At 35.6% G+C, this 16607-nt stretch overlaps 1 protein-coding gene across 1 annotated transcript in view; it reads left to right on the top strand.

Annotated features, from left to right (window-relative positions):
* The window catches only part of LOC135201842 (angiotensin-converting enzyme-like), a 32175-nt gene that overhangs the window by 5767 nt on the left and 9801 nt on the right, over positions 1-16607 (top strand). Inside the window, exons 3-6 of the mRNA XM_064231127.1 lie at positions 10932-11096; positions 11574-11673; positions 13295-13438; positions 14793-14929. Of these exons, the coding sequence (XP_064087197.1) occupies positions 10932-11096; positions 11574-11673; positions 13295-13438; positions 14793-14929 (546 nt within the window). The remainder of the gene's footprint in view (positions 1-10931; positions 11097-11573; positions 11674-13294; positions 13439-14792; positions 14930-16607) is intronic.

The following is a 16607-nucleotide window of genomic DNA, read 5'->3' as shown; positions in this document are numbered from 1 at the left end:
TAACTATTAATAAGAAAGAAGATTAAAAACCATTAATTTGTTACATAAAATTCCATAAACCAAATGATCATACAACAAATGAAGCACTGGAAACTAGAGAGAAATGCAATAAAAATACAAAATATAAACATGTACAGTGTGTATGTATGTATATGTATGCATATATATGTATATATACATATGTATGTATGTATATATATGCACACATACACACACGTACATATACACATACACACACAAACACACACATACGCCAATATATATATATATATATATATATATATAATATATATATATATATATATGAATGTATATATATGTATGTATGTATGTACTATTTGAAAAATATTATAAAAACTGAAGCAGTAAGCATGACGCTTATCAGCAGCTCGTAAACATGAAGTCGTCGATGTTCATTGCTTTCATTTTTTTTTATGCAAATATTGACGCCACAAGCCATTCATGAGGATTAAGAAAAATATCTAAGCCATTTTACAGCCCTACAAAAACAATGGTAAAAGGAGAGCGAGAATATGGGGTGGAATATAAATTTCTGGCCGAAGTAAAAAGGATTTCAACTGGTACGAGACGAAAACCTCAAAGCAGTTTGCGCTGTGCAACAATTGCTAGAAAGTGGAAAGTAAGAAGGATAAAAGAGAATAAGAATGAGAGCATGTTAAAAAGGACCGGAAAGGGTTGCAGCTATAGACCGAAGGGACACTGCAAAGAAACTTTTGTAATGCCTACAGTGCACCGCGTGAGGGGCACTGACGGCATTAACCTCCTACTGGAAAGCATCTAAAGCAGTTTTTAATCTTGAAAAACCAGAGCAAAAAGTAGATCCACATTATATATTATATATACACATATATTAATATAATTATATATATATTATGTTATATATAAATTATATATTATATATATAATAGTGTATTATTATATCTCTCTACTTACTAATATATATATATGTAATCTATATCCCTCTATACGTGAATACCACCGGAAATGATGGGTGCAGAAATCCAAAGGCGCTTTTTTTTTTTCGTTGAATACCTAAGACATTGTCAAGGAACGAATTGCAAAAATAGTTGGAAAGAAAGTACCAGGTGAAACAAAGGATCAGAAATACCTGATGATTAATTGTCAAAAAGGGTAAAAATCAAAGAGATAATCCGGGATTATCGGATATCACTCGGTCACAAACTTAAACACAGATTCACAATAAGAGAAACTCATATATATATAATATATATATATATATATATATATATATATATATATATATATATATATATATAGACACCCTACAATAAAATAAAAATTCCACACCTGGACAGGATTAAGATGGTGACCCAGACTCTCGGAAAATCTAACCCTTTTGCATTTACTTACCCAAACACTTTAGCTAAATCCCTGATTAACGTCCAACAAAAGACATCCCCCAAGGACACATGCGTTTACAAAATCCCATGCCTGGACTGTGACCAATTTTACATAGGATTTATAGGAAAATCACTTCCCCAGAGATTAATACAACATAAACAGTCAGTTAGGTATGGACAACAGAACTCGGCTATTTTCAACCATATAAATGAACATAACCTCAGAATAAAATGGAATTTGTCACATATAATTTAGAGCAGCAACTACCGGTGCAAGAGACAAATGATGGAATCAGCCTTGATTAAAGAGATAAGTAATGAACATCTCAAAAGAGCATGGGATTCAGATGTCATTGACATCTGAAGATTATCAGCGGGAGTGACCTAAATTGGCTTACCTGTGGATGGATCTCTTGGTATAAATACCACCTTTTCTGTTACTTTTCTCATTCATCTACTTGAAAAGGGAGACAGCAGTCGCTGAAATATAGTATTTTCTCTCTATATTTTGGCGTTTGTATGGGCTCCTTTTATTAGATGGAATTCTGTTGTAACAGAACATTTTTACCAGTAACACACACACACAGATATATATATATATATATATATATATATATATATATATATATATATATATATATATATATAGAGAGAGAGAGAGAGATATATATATATGTATCTATATATATATATATATATATAGAGAGAGAGAGAGAGAGAGAGAGAGAGAGAGAGAGAGGTAAAATCAACCTGATGGTATCCGTCGATCCAAACCAACAGGGAAATAGCTCAAAAAATAAAATAAACGTATGCAAAACGAAGTCAACTCGACAGCGCACGATGAGAAAACTAATAAGCTGAACACGGTCAGACACAAAGCGCCATATGATAAGAGATAAAAAGCTCGTAAATAAGAGAAACTAAACGATTTTGTTTTTGCCGGTCCCTTGGAATTCTTCCCAGGCTGACGTCGAAGTCTGTCCATATTAGGGGTCATTCTCGATATAAAAATGTCTCTTTATCTCGATACAAGAAACTGGACAAGGAACATACTTAATCCATTACGACCAGCGTCAGTTATAGTTCCGTTTGGTACACGTACGAAGAGACAATAATTGCTGAATATTTTTTTTTTTCTCTTTTACCATAAAATAAAAGCGGTTATTTGGCAATCTTTACCAATCACAAACAAAGGAAAATTTTAGCTTTATGTATATATGCTGCAGTTCTTAGAGAATTCTATTCCTTAGGCAGTTATAACTTAAAGATTTACCAGTGATTCGACTTTACTTTTTATATCACTGGATATCATTTATCTATTCATGCTCACGTCATAGTTTCTTTTTATGTATTTCCTGTATTGAAAATATTTCTTTTTCCACTAGCTAACCAGACCTTAGACTACAAAAAATTAATTTGCTACATGAGTATTCGTCACTTCGTTTCGTTTATCGGTATTCTACCCACAAAAGTTAAACTATAATATTTTTTTCACAAAACATAATCAATCAAAGGCTCTTAAAGCAAACATCCCGCGTAGAGTTAACACGACTTTCCAATAATCCAGAGTACAGTATACTATGTGTTACCTAAGGGTGCTATGATCCACATCTCTTAGGGGGGAAAAAAGGTGTCAGACTTCCTTATGTGAACGAAAGGTTCTACGACCTTAATCTTTGTTGTATGAATTCTGGAAACAAAGGTCATCCTTGTCAAATTCGTGGTCAACCAATTTGCATGATCATTGTGATGATCGCACGACTAAACTTTTTTTCTTTCTTTTCTATTTTAAAATAACTTTGCCAACCCAATCTGACTTGGGTATTAACCCGGTATGGATCCACCTACCCGTCACTTCCAAGGTGCTATTACTAAACATGGAAGCTTAATGGGACACCGTGTTTAGTACTAGCCCCTCGGGGATCATTGTATTATATACACCCATTTCTATACATAAATAAACGATATCTTTGATCCACAAGGGGCCATAGTACTAAACACAGTGTCCCATTGAGCTTCCGCCATGTTTAGTACTATAAGTTTATAGCACCTCGGAGGTGACGCGTAGGTGGATACATACCGGGTTTAATACCGCTGACATGCAGCAGGTCCGTGAGAGGCAGTGGGAAATAACATGGAATACCAGACGGGTGGACTGTTTTCAAACACAATTGCTACCTCTCCCTCACTATACTCTGTTTTTTTCCATCTGTCCATTCACCTGTGGTGTTTTTGTATGGTAACACTGCGTCCCGGGCTTTAGATAGTTACATTCAGCTTTCATTCAACGATTATAATAATATCCTATTTTGAATATTAACGGTGTAATTCGCATACAGTAAATTATTAAAACACTTTTCAGTTACAAATGTACACCCAGATATCCTTTTATTTACTTAAAACTTACAATTAGCGTAACTATCTAAAGCCCGGGACGCAGTGTTACCATACAAAAACACCACAGGCGGATGGACAGATGAAAAAAAACAGAGTATAGTGACATGTTAGAAATTGTATCTACATGCGTAGCAATCGGTGTCGCGTTTATCGTTCATATAAGGGGCCTGTTGTAGCTCAAGTCGTCCAAGGACATGTGAACTTTAAAAACATGACTTAAGTGTTCAATATGTGTGAGTCCATGTTATTTTGGTTTATGAAAGTTCAGCACGACGACTTGCTACTGGAACTGCTGAGTTAATTAGTACGAATACTAAAACTGGCGTCACAACACCTTGGTTATTGATGTAATTAGTACCATGATGAGGATGGTTTCAAGATAAAACCGTGGCAAATCAGTCACTATACTCTGTTTTTTTCCATCTGTCCATCCGCCTGTGGTGTTTGCGCATGGTAACACTGCGTCCCGGGCTTCGAATAATATCTTATTTCGAATATTAACGGTGTAATTCGCATTCAGTAAATTATTAAAACACTTTTCAGTTGCAAATGTACACCCAGATATCCTTTTATTTACCTAAAACGCACACATAGCGTAACTTTTTAAAGCCAGGGACGCAGTGTTACCATGCGAAAACACCACAGGCGGATGGACAGATGGAAAACAAAAAAACAGAGTATAGTGATCAGTAAATAAATAAAAATAGTGAATATCGCAGACAAAAGCTAATATCTTTCCAAACTTCCATGACGTCATCTACATCAATGTCATTATTTTTGTTATTACTACCGAACCTGAACTATGATGATATCACCTTTCGTCTACGTACCTGGTACAGCAAATGTGTTCGTAAGTATCGGAAAGAGTAGAGGGTTGGGGGGGGGGAGGGGGGGGGGAAAGGGTTATCACAAAGATGACGCTACTGTGTTGTCCCATTATCGTACAGTAAGGACTTGTGGGTTTAGACTATTGAATACACACCCTGGTCTCGAACGCCTGCCCCCCCCCCCCCCCCCCCCCCCCCCCCCTCCCCCATCTTTCTTACACGGCGTAGACCGCGTCAACTGAAGCACAGATTCTGTATTTTAAGCTTTTTTTCAGAGAAAGGCCTCCCCTTATTTAGCCTTTATTTTTCACCGCATGGGTTACTTTTAATATCAGTCTATGGGGACTGAGATATAATGAATGCCATGCAAAGTTCATTACCCCTAAATGATAAACATGAAAAGCGTTACTATGCTGATAAGTGCAATCGCAAATATATCCTTCACGAATAAACGAAAGCAGTTCTGCCCGATGACAACCTCACCTTCTAGTATCATCAATTTATTTCCAGCTGATTTTCACAAGTATGAAATACATCAAGACGGGAGTCTGCAAAAGTTTCTGATAAAAAAAAAATTAATCGCGTGGACACCTCAATAGACATGGAAATTAGTGGACTCCATATTAGGCAGGAATGATCACTATCCCTAGAATCTATACATATTATAAGACTATGATCGTTAAACATTTAGTCAGCACAATGACGTCCAACACCTCTCTCTCTCTCTCTCTCATGGCATGAACACAATGGACTTAACACGCACAGGTAATAAACTACTCTGGTTTACTTTGAAACTCAGGTATGTAAAATGGATTCATTTTAGTTTTCTCTGTAAAATGTTTTAACCAGAACAGGTTTGTTCTTCCTTTCATTTACCTGCCGTACACGAGACGAGGGTGTGAGAAACTCTAAGGGAATATAACGCCGTGTTTGGGTTTTAGTTCCCTGGCACAGTTCTTCAGTTAACCCAACGATTCCCAACCAGGGTTCCGGGGAACCTTGGGGTTCCGCATGCCATCATCAGGGGTTCCGCAAGAATCTTGAAATAAATATGTATTGCAAATGACTGATCTGAATAAGCACAGCTCGAATAGAAGTGGTAGATATTATATGTATGTATATATGTATATGTATATGTATATGTATATATATATATATATATATATATATATATATATATATGAGTGCCTGTACATAAAGGTTCCTTAGGATATAAAAAAAAATGTTTCGGGGGTTCCTTGAAGGTACATTAACCGACAATATAAGTCCATTTCAAATTTATATAGCTCAGACGAGCAGTCACAATCGTAGAAGTTGTAATTTTTTTTTTTACCTTGTAACAATTTCGCATTCCAACATTAAAATGGCTGCCCGTTATTTATGGCAGTGTTTAAGTTGCTTTCACTCAGTTATTGATTAAAGACGACATCAGACGCAGTGAACTCACTACAGTACTGGAATGGTTTAAAAATACCTTTGAATGACCGGCAATGAAAGCCCAGTAGTTGTAGACATGAAAACTAACACAAAGGCGTAAGATCCAAGAAGTGTTCGCAAAAAGAAAGAACTCTATGATAGTGATAAAAGTAATGACAAGACAGAATAGGGAAATAAAAATATAACTAATGTTTTTCATAAAAAATTCTTCTAAAAAAACCAAAGGCAATGTATTTGCCTATAGCATGTTTAATTAATCAGAATAAAATACCTGTAGCGAATGGAAAGAGAATGAAGCATAGGGTTCGCATTACATGGCTATAATTAACATAGGTAATTTGTCAATAAAAAATACAAATACACAAATATGTGTGCGTATGTGTCGACGGGACGCTGCAAAGAACCGTTAGTAATGCCTACAGTGCACCATGCGAGGTGACTAAACGGCTCTAAACCAGCCCCCAGCACGGAGCTCCAACAGTTATGCCTAGCAGGGGCCGGTACGCTAAGATCCCAAACTAACCATAGAAAGTAATTAATGTAGAGTAATAAGACGGAATCAATACAGAGAATACCCACAAGTTTAAACAGTCAAGCAAAGAACAAAATAGCGGAGACATTATAACAATTACTGTTCAAATGGCCGACTTGTATTACAGAAGAGGAAACTTTGGAATTGGTTACCAATTATCCAAATTGTAAATGCTTGACGTGTTACCGGTTATTATTAACGACGAGTCCGGTTATGGAGTTCAATAATTTCGAGACGTTCTCATATTTTACAAAAGTCGTCAAATTACATTTCAAAATATGTTAAAAGAATATCATTCCTAATGGTGAGAGAGAACAGGTCATAAGTTAACAGGTCATTAAAAGCATTAAAATTCTGATGAAAAATAAAAATACAACAAAGGCATACAATTAAACGAAACTCGCATATTTCGGCTTTTGCTTGAGGGGAGGAAAACCAGCCATGGGAACAGCCTCATTAGTAGGCGGGAAACAACCAAGCTGGTTTCCACCGTCACACATAACATACCGTTTGGTGCTAAATTGGCTTGTTACCTACGCGTCACCTTCTCCGAGGTGAAAATACTAAACACTGTATGGTAAATGTAAAGTATACGGCCGCACGAGGATAACTTGATTGATAAAATTTGTCGACCACACGATATAGAAATGGGTGTATATAATACTTTGAGCCGAGAGGGGCTAATCGTAAACACGACATCCCAAGAACTTCCAAGTTCCACCATGTTTGAGAAATTTTCAGTACGCAGGAAATGTCTAGCACCTCAACTACTTTTTATCGCATTTGCTGTTTAATGACTAAGTAATTGCCGTGCAGTTTGTCACAGATATCACACTAACATTTCACTCTCGCGTGATCTATGCAGCAGCCAATCGAATGGCAGAATTTAAAAATATAATTATCACTCTCTTACGGACCACAATCTATATTATGCAGATGTTATTACCTAAACATAAAGAATGCAAACTGACGGCTTCTACGATGATAAATTTGGAGGCTTCGTTTATATGTCAGACTCAATATAAGCCTACAGGCCTATGCCATGGTTAATGAATTATATATAATTTGAAAGTCAGCTCTCATGTATAAGTAGCACTTTCTTATTTAATAATATATAAAACATGAATATAAGAATGCTACATACAAAACCACTGATAAGCAGCATCATAACAAAAAATGTCAGCAACTCTGGCAAGCAATATTGTGATATCAAGTTAGAGTAGAGAGAGAAGCAGTAACTGCTATTAACACAAGGGGGCATTTGGTGGTAATTCTCAGCATTAGCAAACTGCTGTAGATAAACCAAGTTAGACTATGGCTTCTGAGCTAAATAGCCCAAGAACCGGCTGCATTTTTACCGGCTGCATTTTTCCTGAAAAAAGTGGAATGCCATATTTTAAAAAACTAACCATACAATTTTCTTGGAAATAATGTCATTATGTTTCCCACACCCAAATTATTGCAACTCATCTACTCTAATCTAGCTGAAACTAATCTAACCTAACCCAACACAACCCACCCTAACCTAACCTAGAGACATTGCAAAAAAGAAAAAAAAAAGTGGTGCGGGGGTGGGGGGGAAGGCTGGCTGGTGCAATGCTAGAATTTGTGATTCGGATGTCATCCCCTTAGACCTAGCACAGCTAGATGGCTATAATTCAAAGGACGAAAATGTGAAAAAGCAATTTCTTTTGTCATATAGCACCCACCAGAAAATATTAAGGTATTCCTACAGAAGCAGTCCGCACGGACTGCAAGGAACGTAACCGAGGATACGACATCCACTAGGGATTGGGGCGTCTAATGTATTTCGCCGTGTTTAGCACTGGCCCCTGGGGTTTTAATTACAGTCGTCCGAATAAATATTACTTAAAATTCTTGTTCAATAGGTGAAACTGCGTAGAATAACCGCAACTGCCATAGTCTAGGCCCTAGATCTACCAATATTAATAAAAAAAAAAAAAAAGGCTACTAATATAGTATCAACTTGAAAACATGGTAACATCTGTTCACTACTCCCCACCGTCCCCAACCTCCTCTTGCGATCCCAAGTCTCAAGTAACACCCATCGCAGCACCCTGAATTAAAACAATCATATTATGTATAATCGGTCTAATATTTCAAATAACACGGCTCTAGGAGTACTGATGCAATAGGTCCATATATTTTTCTAATAACTTTCAAAATGACATAGTACTAGGATAATACGTTTCCGCAAGTAGTATACAAATATTCGCACATGAATCAATATGTATATAACATGCTTGCATTTCTGTAATTTGCACGCATACCTATCTAAAAGTTATTGCCATTATTAAAATAAAGGGAATATTTATAAAATATGCACTGGTTTGCCTATGTAAAACAATAAACAAACAAAGATATATATATATATATATATATATATATATATATATATATATATATATATATATATAATATTTCTGTAAGCATCCAATTTTCATTTAGTCTGGCGTTTTTATTTTAAGTCTGGCTGTTGCCGAGTAATTCAACTTTTATTCATATTACAAGCACAACCGTAACGGGTGCGATTTGTCAACTACCCTTCATTAGTCGAGCCAACTAACAGATTAGGGTGTTCACTGTCTATCGTTACCCTCACAAGTTAACGTAACTATAACACATTTCAAGATGAAGCTCAATCAATTGATTTTTTTAACTATTCTTAGCAGAATGTCGATATTCAGTGGCTCTGCCCTATGGTGAAACATTAATAAATCATAGTTATTGATTACTCGTCCCATAATTCCGGCTTCCGGCACTAGATGTCTCTCGCGTCTATAAAACGCTGCGAAAAGGCGTAATATGACCTAGGAATCAACATGTGGGGTATATTATTCACATTTTACAAATAATGATTATACCACAAAACTTATGAGTGGGGGCAGGGGAGGCACGGCAATACACAATATGCTGAAAATATGGATGTAGCCAATAATTGATGTCGGCGACTCAGCAGTTTGAAATTTTGTGCAAATTCTAACCATGAGTGTTGAGTGTTTAGTACTATCTCTGACATACTGAGTAGGCTACATACAATTAATTCATCCAGACAACTTTTACCAGTAATATAAACCCCCATTTCCCTATCTTCTATCAATAATCCCCCCCTTTTTTTATCTGAACTAGCCTAGACGCACAAAAGATGGGCTAAACACGTGATACTTACCTTGATTGCTTAGGTCCCGGTTTAAAAGTTCTCCACGTCAATCTGTTGCCAATAAAATCCAGATTTTGCACTAATAACAATTACTAGTTCAGCGAAACCCTTTCCCACAATGTGGATTTCAGTTAGTAATACATATACCAATCAATCAGCCGCGACCAAACAACAGCTTCGTGACTACCGAATGTTTGGGTTGTTTTGTGAAAACTGACTCATTCGATTGGAAGTACGTATTGCTCATAATCTCTTTCTCTGTTTTTGGAAGCCGCACATTTTCAATCATTCGCTTTGATGACTGCGGTTGTTCCACTCTGATTGATATAAACCCAATTCATATGAATTGGCCTAAGCTATGCCTCGCAAGTACGAATTTCCTTCCTTGTCCTGCTTCAGCTGATCGGCTCCCGCTCATGGAGTCTGGACTCTGAACTTCTGAAGTGGCTGTTCCTACGGCAGCTTTCCCTCCCCGCAATGACTGTCCATAACCGCGATTTTCATCATAGTACAGGCTTTCTCAGGATATTTGTACTCTATTCGATGGAGTTAATGCTGTTTAATTTCAGTCTTCCCTGTATATACTATTAATTTACAATAATATTGAGGAATTACAAATATTTTTGTTCGAAGCACATAATTTGTCCGTCTTTTTGCGCTTATTCAATTTGGCAAATCTCCATTATATTTTGCATTACTGTCTCTTGCATCATCGAAACTATCTGTACTTGGTAACGTAAGCACACTGCGTCATCGCCAACCATCCCTAGCGCTAATAACATTAACATAACATAGTTTATGCTGCTCCTATCTCTTGAGTGATTTCCCGCCAAAATAAAGGAAGACGCTACCTGTCAAATGCACCAGAATTAAACTTCACCTATTTTTTAAAATAAATAAGCGCACTGACCTCATAATTTTTCGATCACGCATTTTTATGGGATGCACTTTCAGCTAAAAGCCATAACAAAATAGGAAATGAATCGGGTAAAAAAAACTATTAATTATTAATTCCTTGCCTGGATTCACTCCCACAAAGTTGCTAGATGCATTTGCCGCTAATTCATAGACCCATACTATAGCGACGTTTTAAGCTATTTAGATTTTTAGTTATATGGAATGATGTTGCAAGATGATTTTAATCTAGTTTTAATCAAATGCTTCTTTCCATGCAGATTTCTGCTCAGATGGATTACATAACTACGAAGCAACGCTCGTGGGAAACGGTGCGAAGATGGATAGGCGTGAAGAAATATCTCCTGTCGTCTGACCTCAACAGACAATTGGATGTGATGTCAATTTTGGGCACCACCGCCCTTCCTGCCAACGACCTGGTCGAGGTAGGTTACAAGCAAATTACTGGGATCTCCTGGCAGATGACTGAGAAATATTGCTCTCACTACAATTAACTTTTGCGCTCTCTCTCTCTCTCTCTCTCTCTCTCTCTCTATCTATTCTATCTATCTATCTATCTATCTATCTATCTATCTATCTACTATCTATCTATATATATATATATATATATATATATATATGATATATATATATATATATATATATATATATATATAATATATATATATATATATATATATATATATATATATATATATATATATGGCAGATACTGAGAAATATTGTTCTCTCTCTCTCTCTCTCTTCTCTCCTCTCTCTCTCTCTCTCGCTCTGTATATATATATATATATATATATGTATGATTAGTATGTATATATATATATATATATAGAGAGAGAGAGAGAGAGAGAGAGAGAGAGAAGAGAGAGAGACTTCAACTAATGTAAATCTCTTCCGTACAGTACAGAGAGGTGATCTCGACGATGTCATCCATACACAAAAGAGCGACCGTCTGCAACTACAGAAACGCAAGGAAATGCGATCTTTCCATGGATAACAACGGTATGGTGGTTTCCGTGTTGTTGCTCTGGATATGTAAGTAGCCTGTAGGTGGACACGATAGCACGGGAGAAAAAAGTAGTAATGGTTCTTCAAGATGATGGGGTAAAACGTTGTTCGACTGAGACCACTAGTAAAAACTGTATTTTGCATACGAGTATATTTGAGTATCGGTAATAAGTGGTTCGGTTGGTGTTGGGGAGGGATGGGGAGGCTCGGGTTAGGTGGGGAGGGGGTAGGTGAGTTTCGGCCCCACACAGCGTTTATGTATAATTCTGAAAATTTGTTCTTTATTTCTAAAAATCTAGTTTTGTTTAAGTTTATAGCGAGTTGAAAACAAAACCTGACAGGTTTCTGGAATCAGTAAGAGCACGCGCTGGCACTAAACCATCTTACTCTAACATCATGGACTTCTTAAGTTAAATACATTACAATAGAGGGAGAGGGTAACGAAGAAAAAGATAATCACAATAAATAAAGCAATATAATGACAGGTATGATAAGTTCACTTCAAAAGTAGTGATTCAACGCTAAGGATTCATTTTTTCTGAGGGTAGTAATAATGAAAATCACTTACAATTCATTAATTATATACCAGTGTAGGTTTATATTGCTTGTACTGAGAATACGTGTGAGGGCAAGGAACTACTCGTTTAGGTAATTAAATTCATTTGTGAATTTTTTGCATGTAAAGCCCAATGTCTTAGGTGCTTAACAGCATTTTTCTAGCCTAGGCCTAAGGCCCAGAAGGAAATGTGGACCATTACGAGGAATCTTCCTGTAACAATGATATGTGAATAGGTTTCAGTTACTGAAATAATAATAATAATAATAATAATAATAATAATAATAATAATAATAATAATAATAATAATAATAATAATAATAAGTAAAAAATGTTTATGGCTGAAATTAGTCTGGCACCACACAATCTGGTGTTTAAATTGGTTATCGAATGAGAAAATTACGATTGTATGCCGCATACGATGCCACATGAAGGCAGAGGGAAGGAACATTGTAGGCTTACCATATTAGAGAACGGTCGAGTTCGTTAGAAGTGAATATCAAGGGTGCATGTACTGTGGCCTTGTACTTCCTTGAGGAGTGCATGCTTGAAATTACAATAAGTCTACTGAAAAGAGCAAGTTTGTAGTCTTACAGGTGGTTGCTCCTTATTTCAGTTATTTTCTGTAAATAGATATTATTTCAGACTTACTTCTTCAATGCAATTAAACTTCAAACAGTGTAACGCAAGACTTTGTGTATGCGTAATGAGAAATTAATTTTGATCTATCCGTTTCAGCTGTAATACGCAGTTAGTTTTCGCCATCATGTTGTTGAGTAGTTAGAACCGTATGAAATTGTAATTAAATAAGGCTTTGAAGTTCACTTATTTACTGCAACCAATGGAAAACACAAATTTCCCCCTGTTCTTATCACGAACAAGGCGTGATCCGACCTCCAGCTTGCGGGGGGCGCTAAAATCTACTGTCAAATAAGCACTTTGTTGCACCAATGAAATTTAAAATAAATTAAAATTCGCTTATATTTCATTAGAAGTAATTGTTCTGTACTATCTAACATATTTACGGTCATTTGAAATCCATTTTTCCAACCCCGTCAGCTCTGAAGGAAGTCATGAAGAAGAGCAGAGATCCTGAAGAACTCTCCTTCACTTGGAAGTCGTGGAGGAACAACACCGGTAAGGACATCAGAAGCCATTTCAAGAGATTCGTCAACCTCTCAAACAAGGCAGCTCGGTACAACGGTAAGTTGTTGTCTCTCAGTTCCTTGAGCTATAAATTATATATATATATATATATATATATATATATATATATATATATATATATATATTAATTATTTTCTTATCCCTTCTTGTGAACTGTAATTTATTAAGATGACGTTCTCGCACGACGAGAGTAAAACGGCAGGGAAAAATTAATATATATATATATATATATATATATATATATATATATATATATATATATATATTATATATATGTGTGTGTGTGTGTGTGTGTGTATGTATATATTTCTATTTTGCTTTATTTTTATTCTATTTACTCGATTGTTTTAATTAGTCATCTTTTAACGTATTCTTATAGTTTTTTTTGCATATCAGTTTATTGTAAATTGATTACAAGAATTACAACATCATTCATTTTAAATTGCATGTTGATAACGAGTGATAGTACTACTCGAAACATGTCTCAATAAAGTTGTACCAAATGCTGTTCCGGGTTTTGGCCTTGGTGTCCTTACCGATATACATACATTATATATATATAATATATATATATATATATATATATATATATATAATATATGCATGTATATATATATATATTATATATATATATATATATATAATATTATATATAATATATATTATATATATAACATGGCGCTGGCAGACTACAGACAGAGGCCCACATCAGGTTTGTCTGTCACTTTGAAGAACTCACCAAACTTACATTAGGTCATGGACCCGTGTTGACATAATGCCCGTTTAGTCTAGACCAACCAACCCACCAACCTTGGCCAAAGTAGCAACAGGCCCCTCTCTCTATCTCTCTCTCTCTCTCTCTCTCTCTCTCCAATAAATTTTATCAAGATTAAAGTATATTTTTAATATTAAGATTAATTATGAAGCTTTCTCTCTCTCTCTCTCTCTCTCTCTCTCTCTCTCTCTCTCTCTCTCAATAAATTTTATCAAGATTAAAGTGTATTTTAATATTAAGATTATGAACCTCTCTCTCTCTCTCTCTCTCTCTCTCTCTCTCTCTCTCTCTCTCTCTCTCAAATAAATATTTGAAGACTAAAGTGTATTTTAATATTAAGATTATGAACCCTCTCTCTCTCTCTCTCTCTCTCTCTCTCTCTCTCTCTCTCTAAATAAATAAATAAATAAATAAATAAATTTTATCAAGATTAAAGTATATTTTAAATATTAAGATTATCAAGAATCCTTTCTCTCTCTCTCTCTCTCTCTCTCTCTCTCTCTCTCTCTCTCAATAAATTTTATCAATATTAAAGTATATTTTAATATTAAGATTATGAACCTCTCTCTCTCTCTCTCTCAATCCCTTCCTGGTGTTGACTATTCCTCGACGCAGGGTTCCTGAACATGGCGGACATGAACATCATGCCATACGAGGACATAACTTTCAGGGACGATCTGACCAAAGTCTGGAAGCAGATCAAGCCTTTGTACGAACAGCTGCACGCCTACACCAGGAGGAAATTGAGACAGGTAGGGACATTTTTTTAAGGAAATTGGGACATCGAGGAAGGGTTGAAGGTGAATGGACATTACGTAAGGATATCAGGGTAAATGAAGGCACTGGTGAGAATTAGGATGTTAAGTTACATAAGAAATAGACTGGACTAAGATAGACGAAGATATTGAATACGTAAGAAAGCGATACAAATAGGATTTTAAATATTACTAAAGAAAATTGAAAAAAATAAACACATGAAGTAGACACTGGCGAACAAGAATTTTAGTTAACGAAATTGGAACATGAAGGACACTAAATAGATGAGAATTAAGAATCTAACCAAGAAAATAAAGATAAAGAAACCATGGCAAGTTTGAGAGATAAAGAAAGGTGATTAGCACTTATAAAAATTAAGTCAAACTAGTCGAGACATTTTGTAAAGACATCAAGATAAAGAAAGGCGCCAACAGGCATAGCATACTTGAGCAAATTTTCACAACTAAGAATTGTGAAGGCATTAAAGTAAGAAAATCCAAATACGGAAAGACATTTCAAGTATGGAAATCAAGATACGTAATGACGTTCAAATACGGAGGAAAATTGTCTTTAACTACTCTCAAGTAAAAAAAACAAAAAAAACAAAAAAAACAAGGCGTGATGCGACCTCCAGCTTACTCGGGACGCGTGCAAGATATCCCCTTCACGCTTAAATTGTAGACATTATATTCTTAACTTAACAAGAAGTGGTCTTCGTAATTAATACTTACATAGTACTACTCATGCAAACAACAAGGATAAAAAATAGGACAGAAATTAAACAGGTTCATATATTGTCAGTTATGAGTGGAAACAAAGTAATTGATAGAGACTTAACCTAAATTCAGTAAACCAAATAAATTAAAACATTCTAAAGTCTCAGTCAAATAGAGCCTTGTTCCACCAACGAAAATTCAGACAAATAATCTATATTTTATTAGAAATAATTTTTCTGTATTGTTTAACATGCACATTATTTATTTTGTACATTTTCATTCTAATAAATAAGTCATAAATACCCTCTCCTAAAATTCCTGTATCTTTAACTCAAACCTTTTTAGGCTTTTCCATAGGGTTTCCCTACCGAACTCCCCCAACAACAACAACAACAACAACAACAATAATGAAATAGTTTGTAGGCTTATTCTCCGAGTAACGATAAAGGAATTCAGTAACGAAAATCAAGATATATAATCGAAGTCAACGTCAGAAAGATGCTGCGCAATATGATACTTTTGTAAGAAAGTCGAGAGGCGTAAAAACATTTATTAAGTTAAGAATCCAATTAATATCTACGTAAGAAAATTAAAAGAATCGATAAATTTTCGATTTCCAAAGTAAAACTCACAATCCGATGCAAAGGCTGAGAGTAAACATGGCAGAAAGGATACGTAGAGTTTTCAGTGTCTCGTAAATATACTCTCTTATTAAGATCAGTTCTTCATTGGGCGAGTGGGTTGTGTACCCGCTAATTAATCTGGTGGCCCGAGTTCGTTCCCCGCTGCCGCCAATGCGGAACCAGAGGCATTTATTTCTGGTGATTAGAAATTCATTTGTCTACATATCGTGGTTCGGAACGCACAATAAGCTGTAGGTCCCGTTGCCAAGTAACCAATTGCTTCCTAGCCACGTAAATACAAATCTAATCCTTCGGGCTCAGCCCTTGGAGAGATG

The sequence above is a fragment of the Macrobrachium nipponense genome, chromosome 28 (assembly GCF_015104395.2).
Source record: "Macrobrachium nipponense isolate FS-2020 chromosome 28, ASM1510439v2, whole genome shotgun sequence".
NCBI classification, from domain to species: Eukaryota; Metazoa; Arthropoda; class Malacostraca; order Decapoda; family Palaemonidae; genus Macrobrachium; species Macrobrachium nipponense.
The sequence above is the reverse complement of the archived record's forward strand: the minus strand, read 5'-3'. Positions and strand labels throughout refer to the sequence as shown.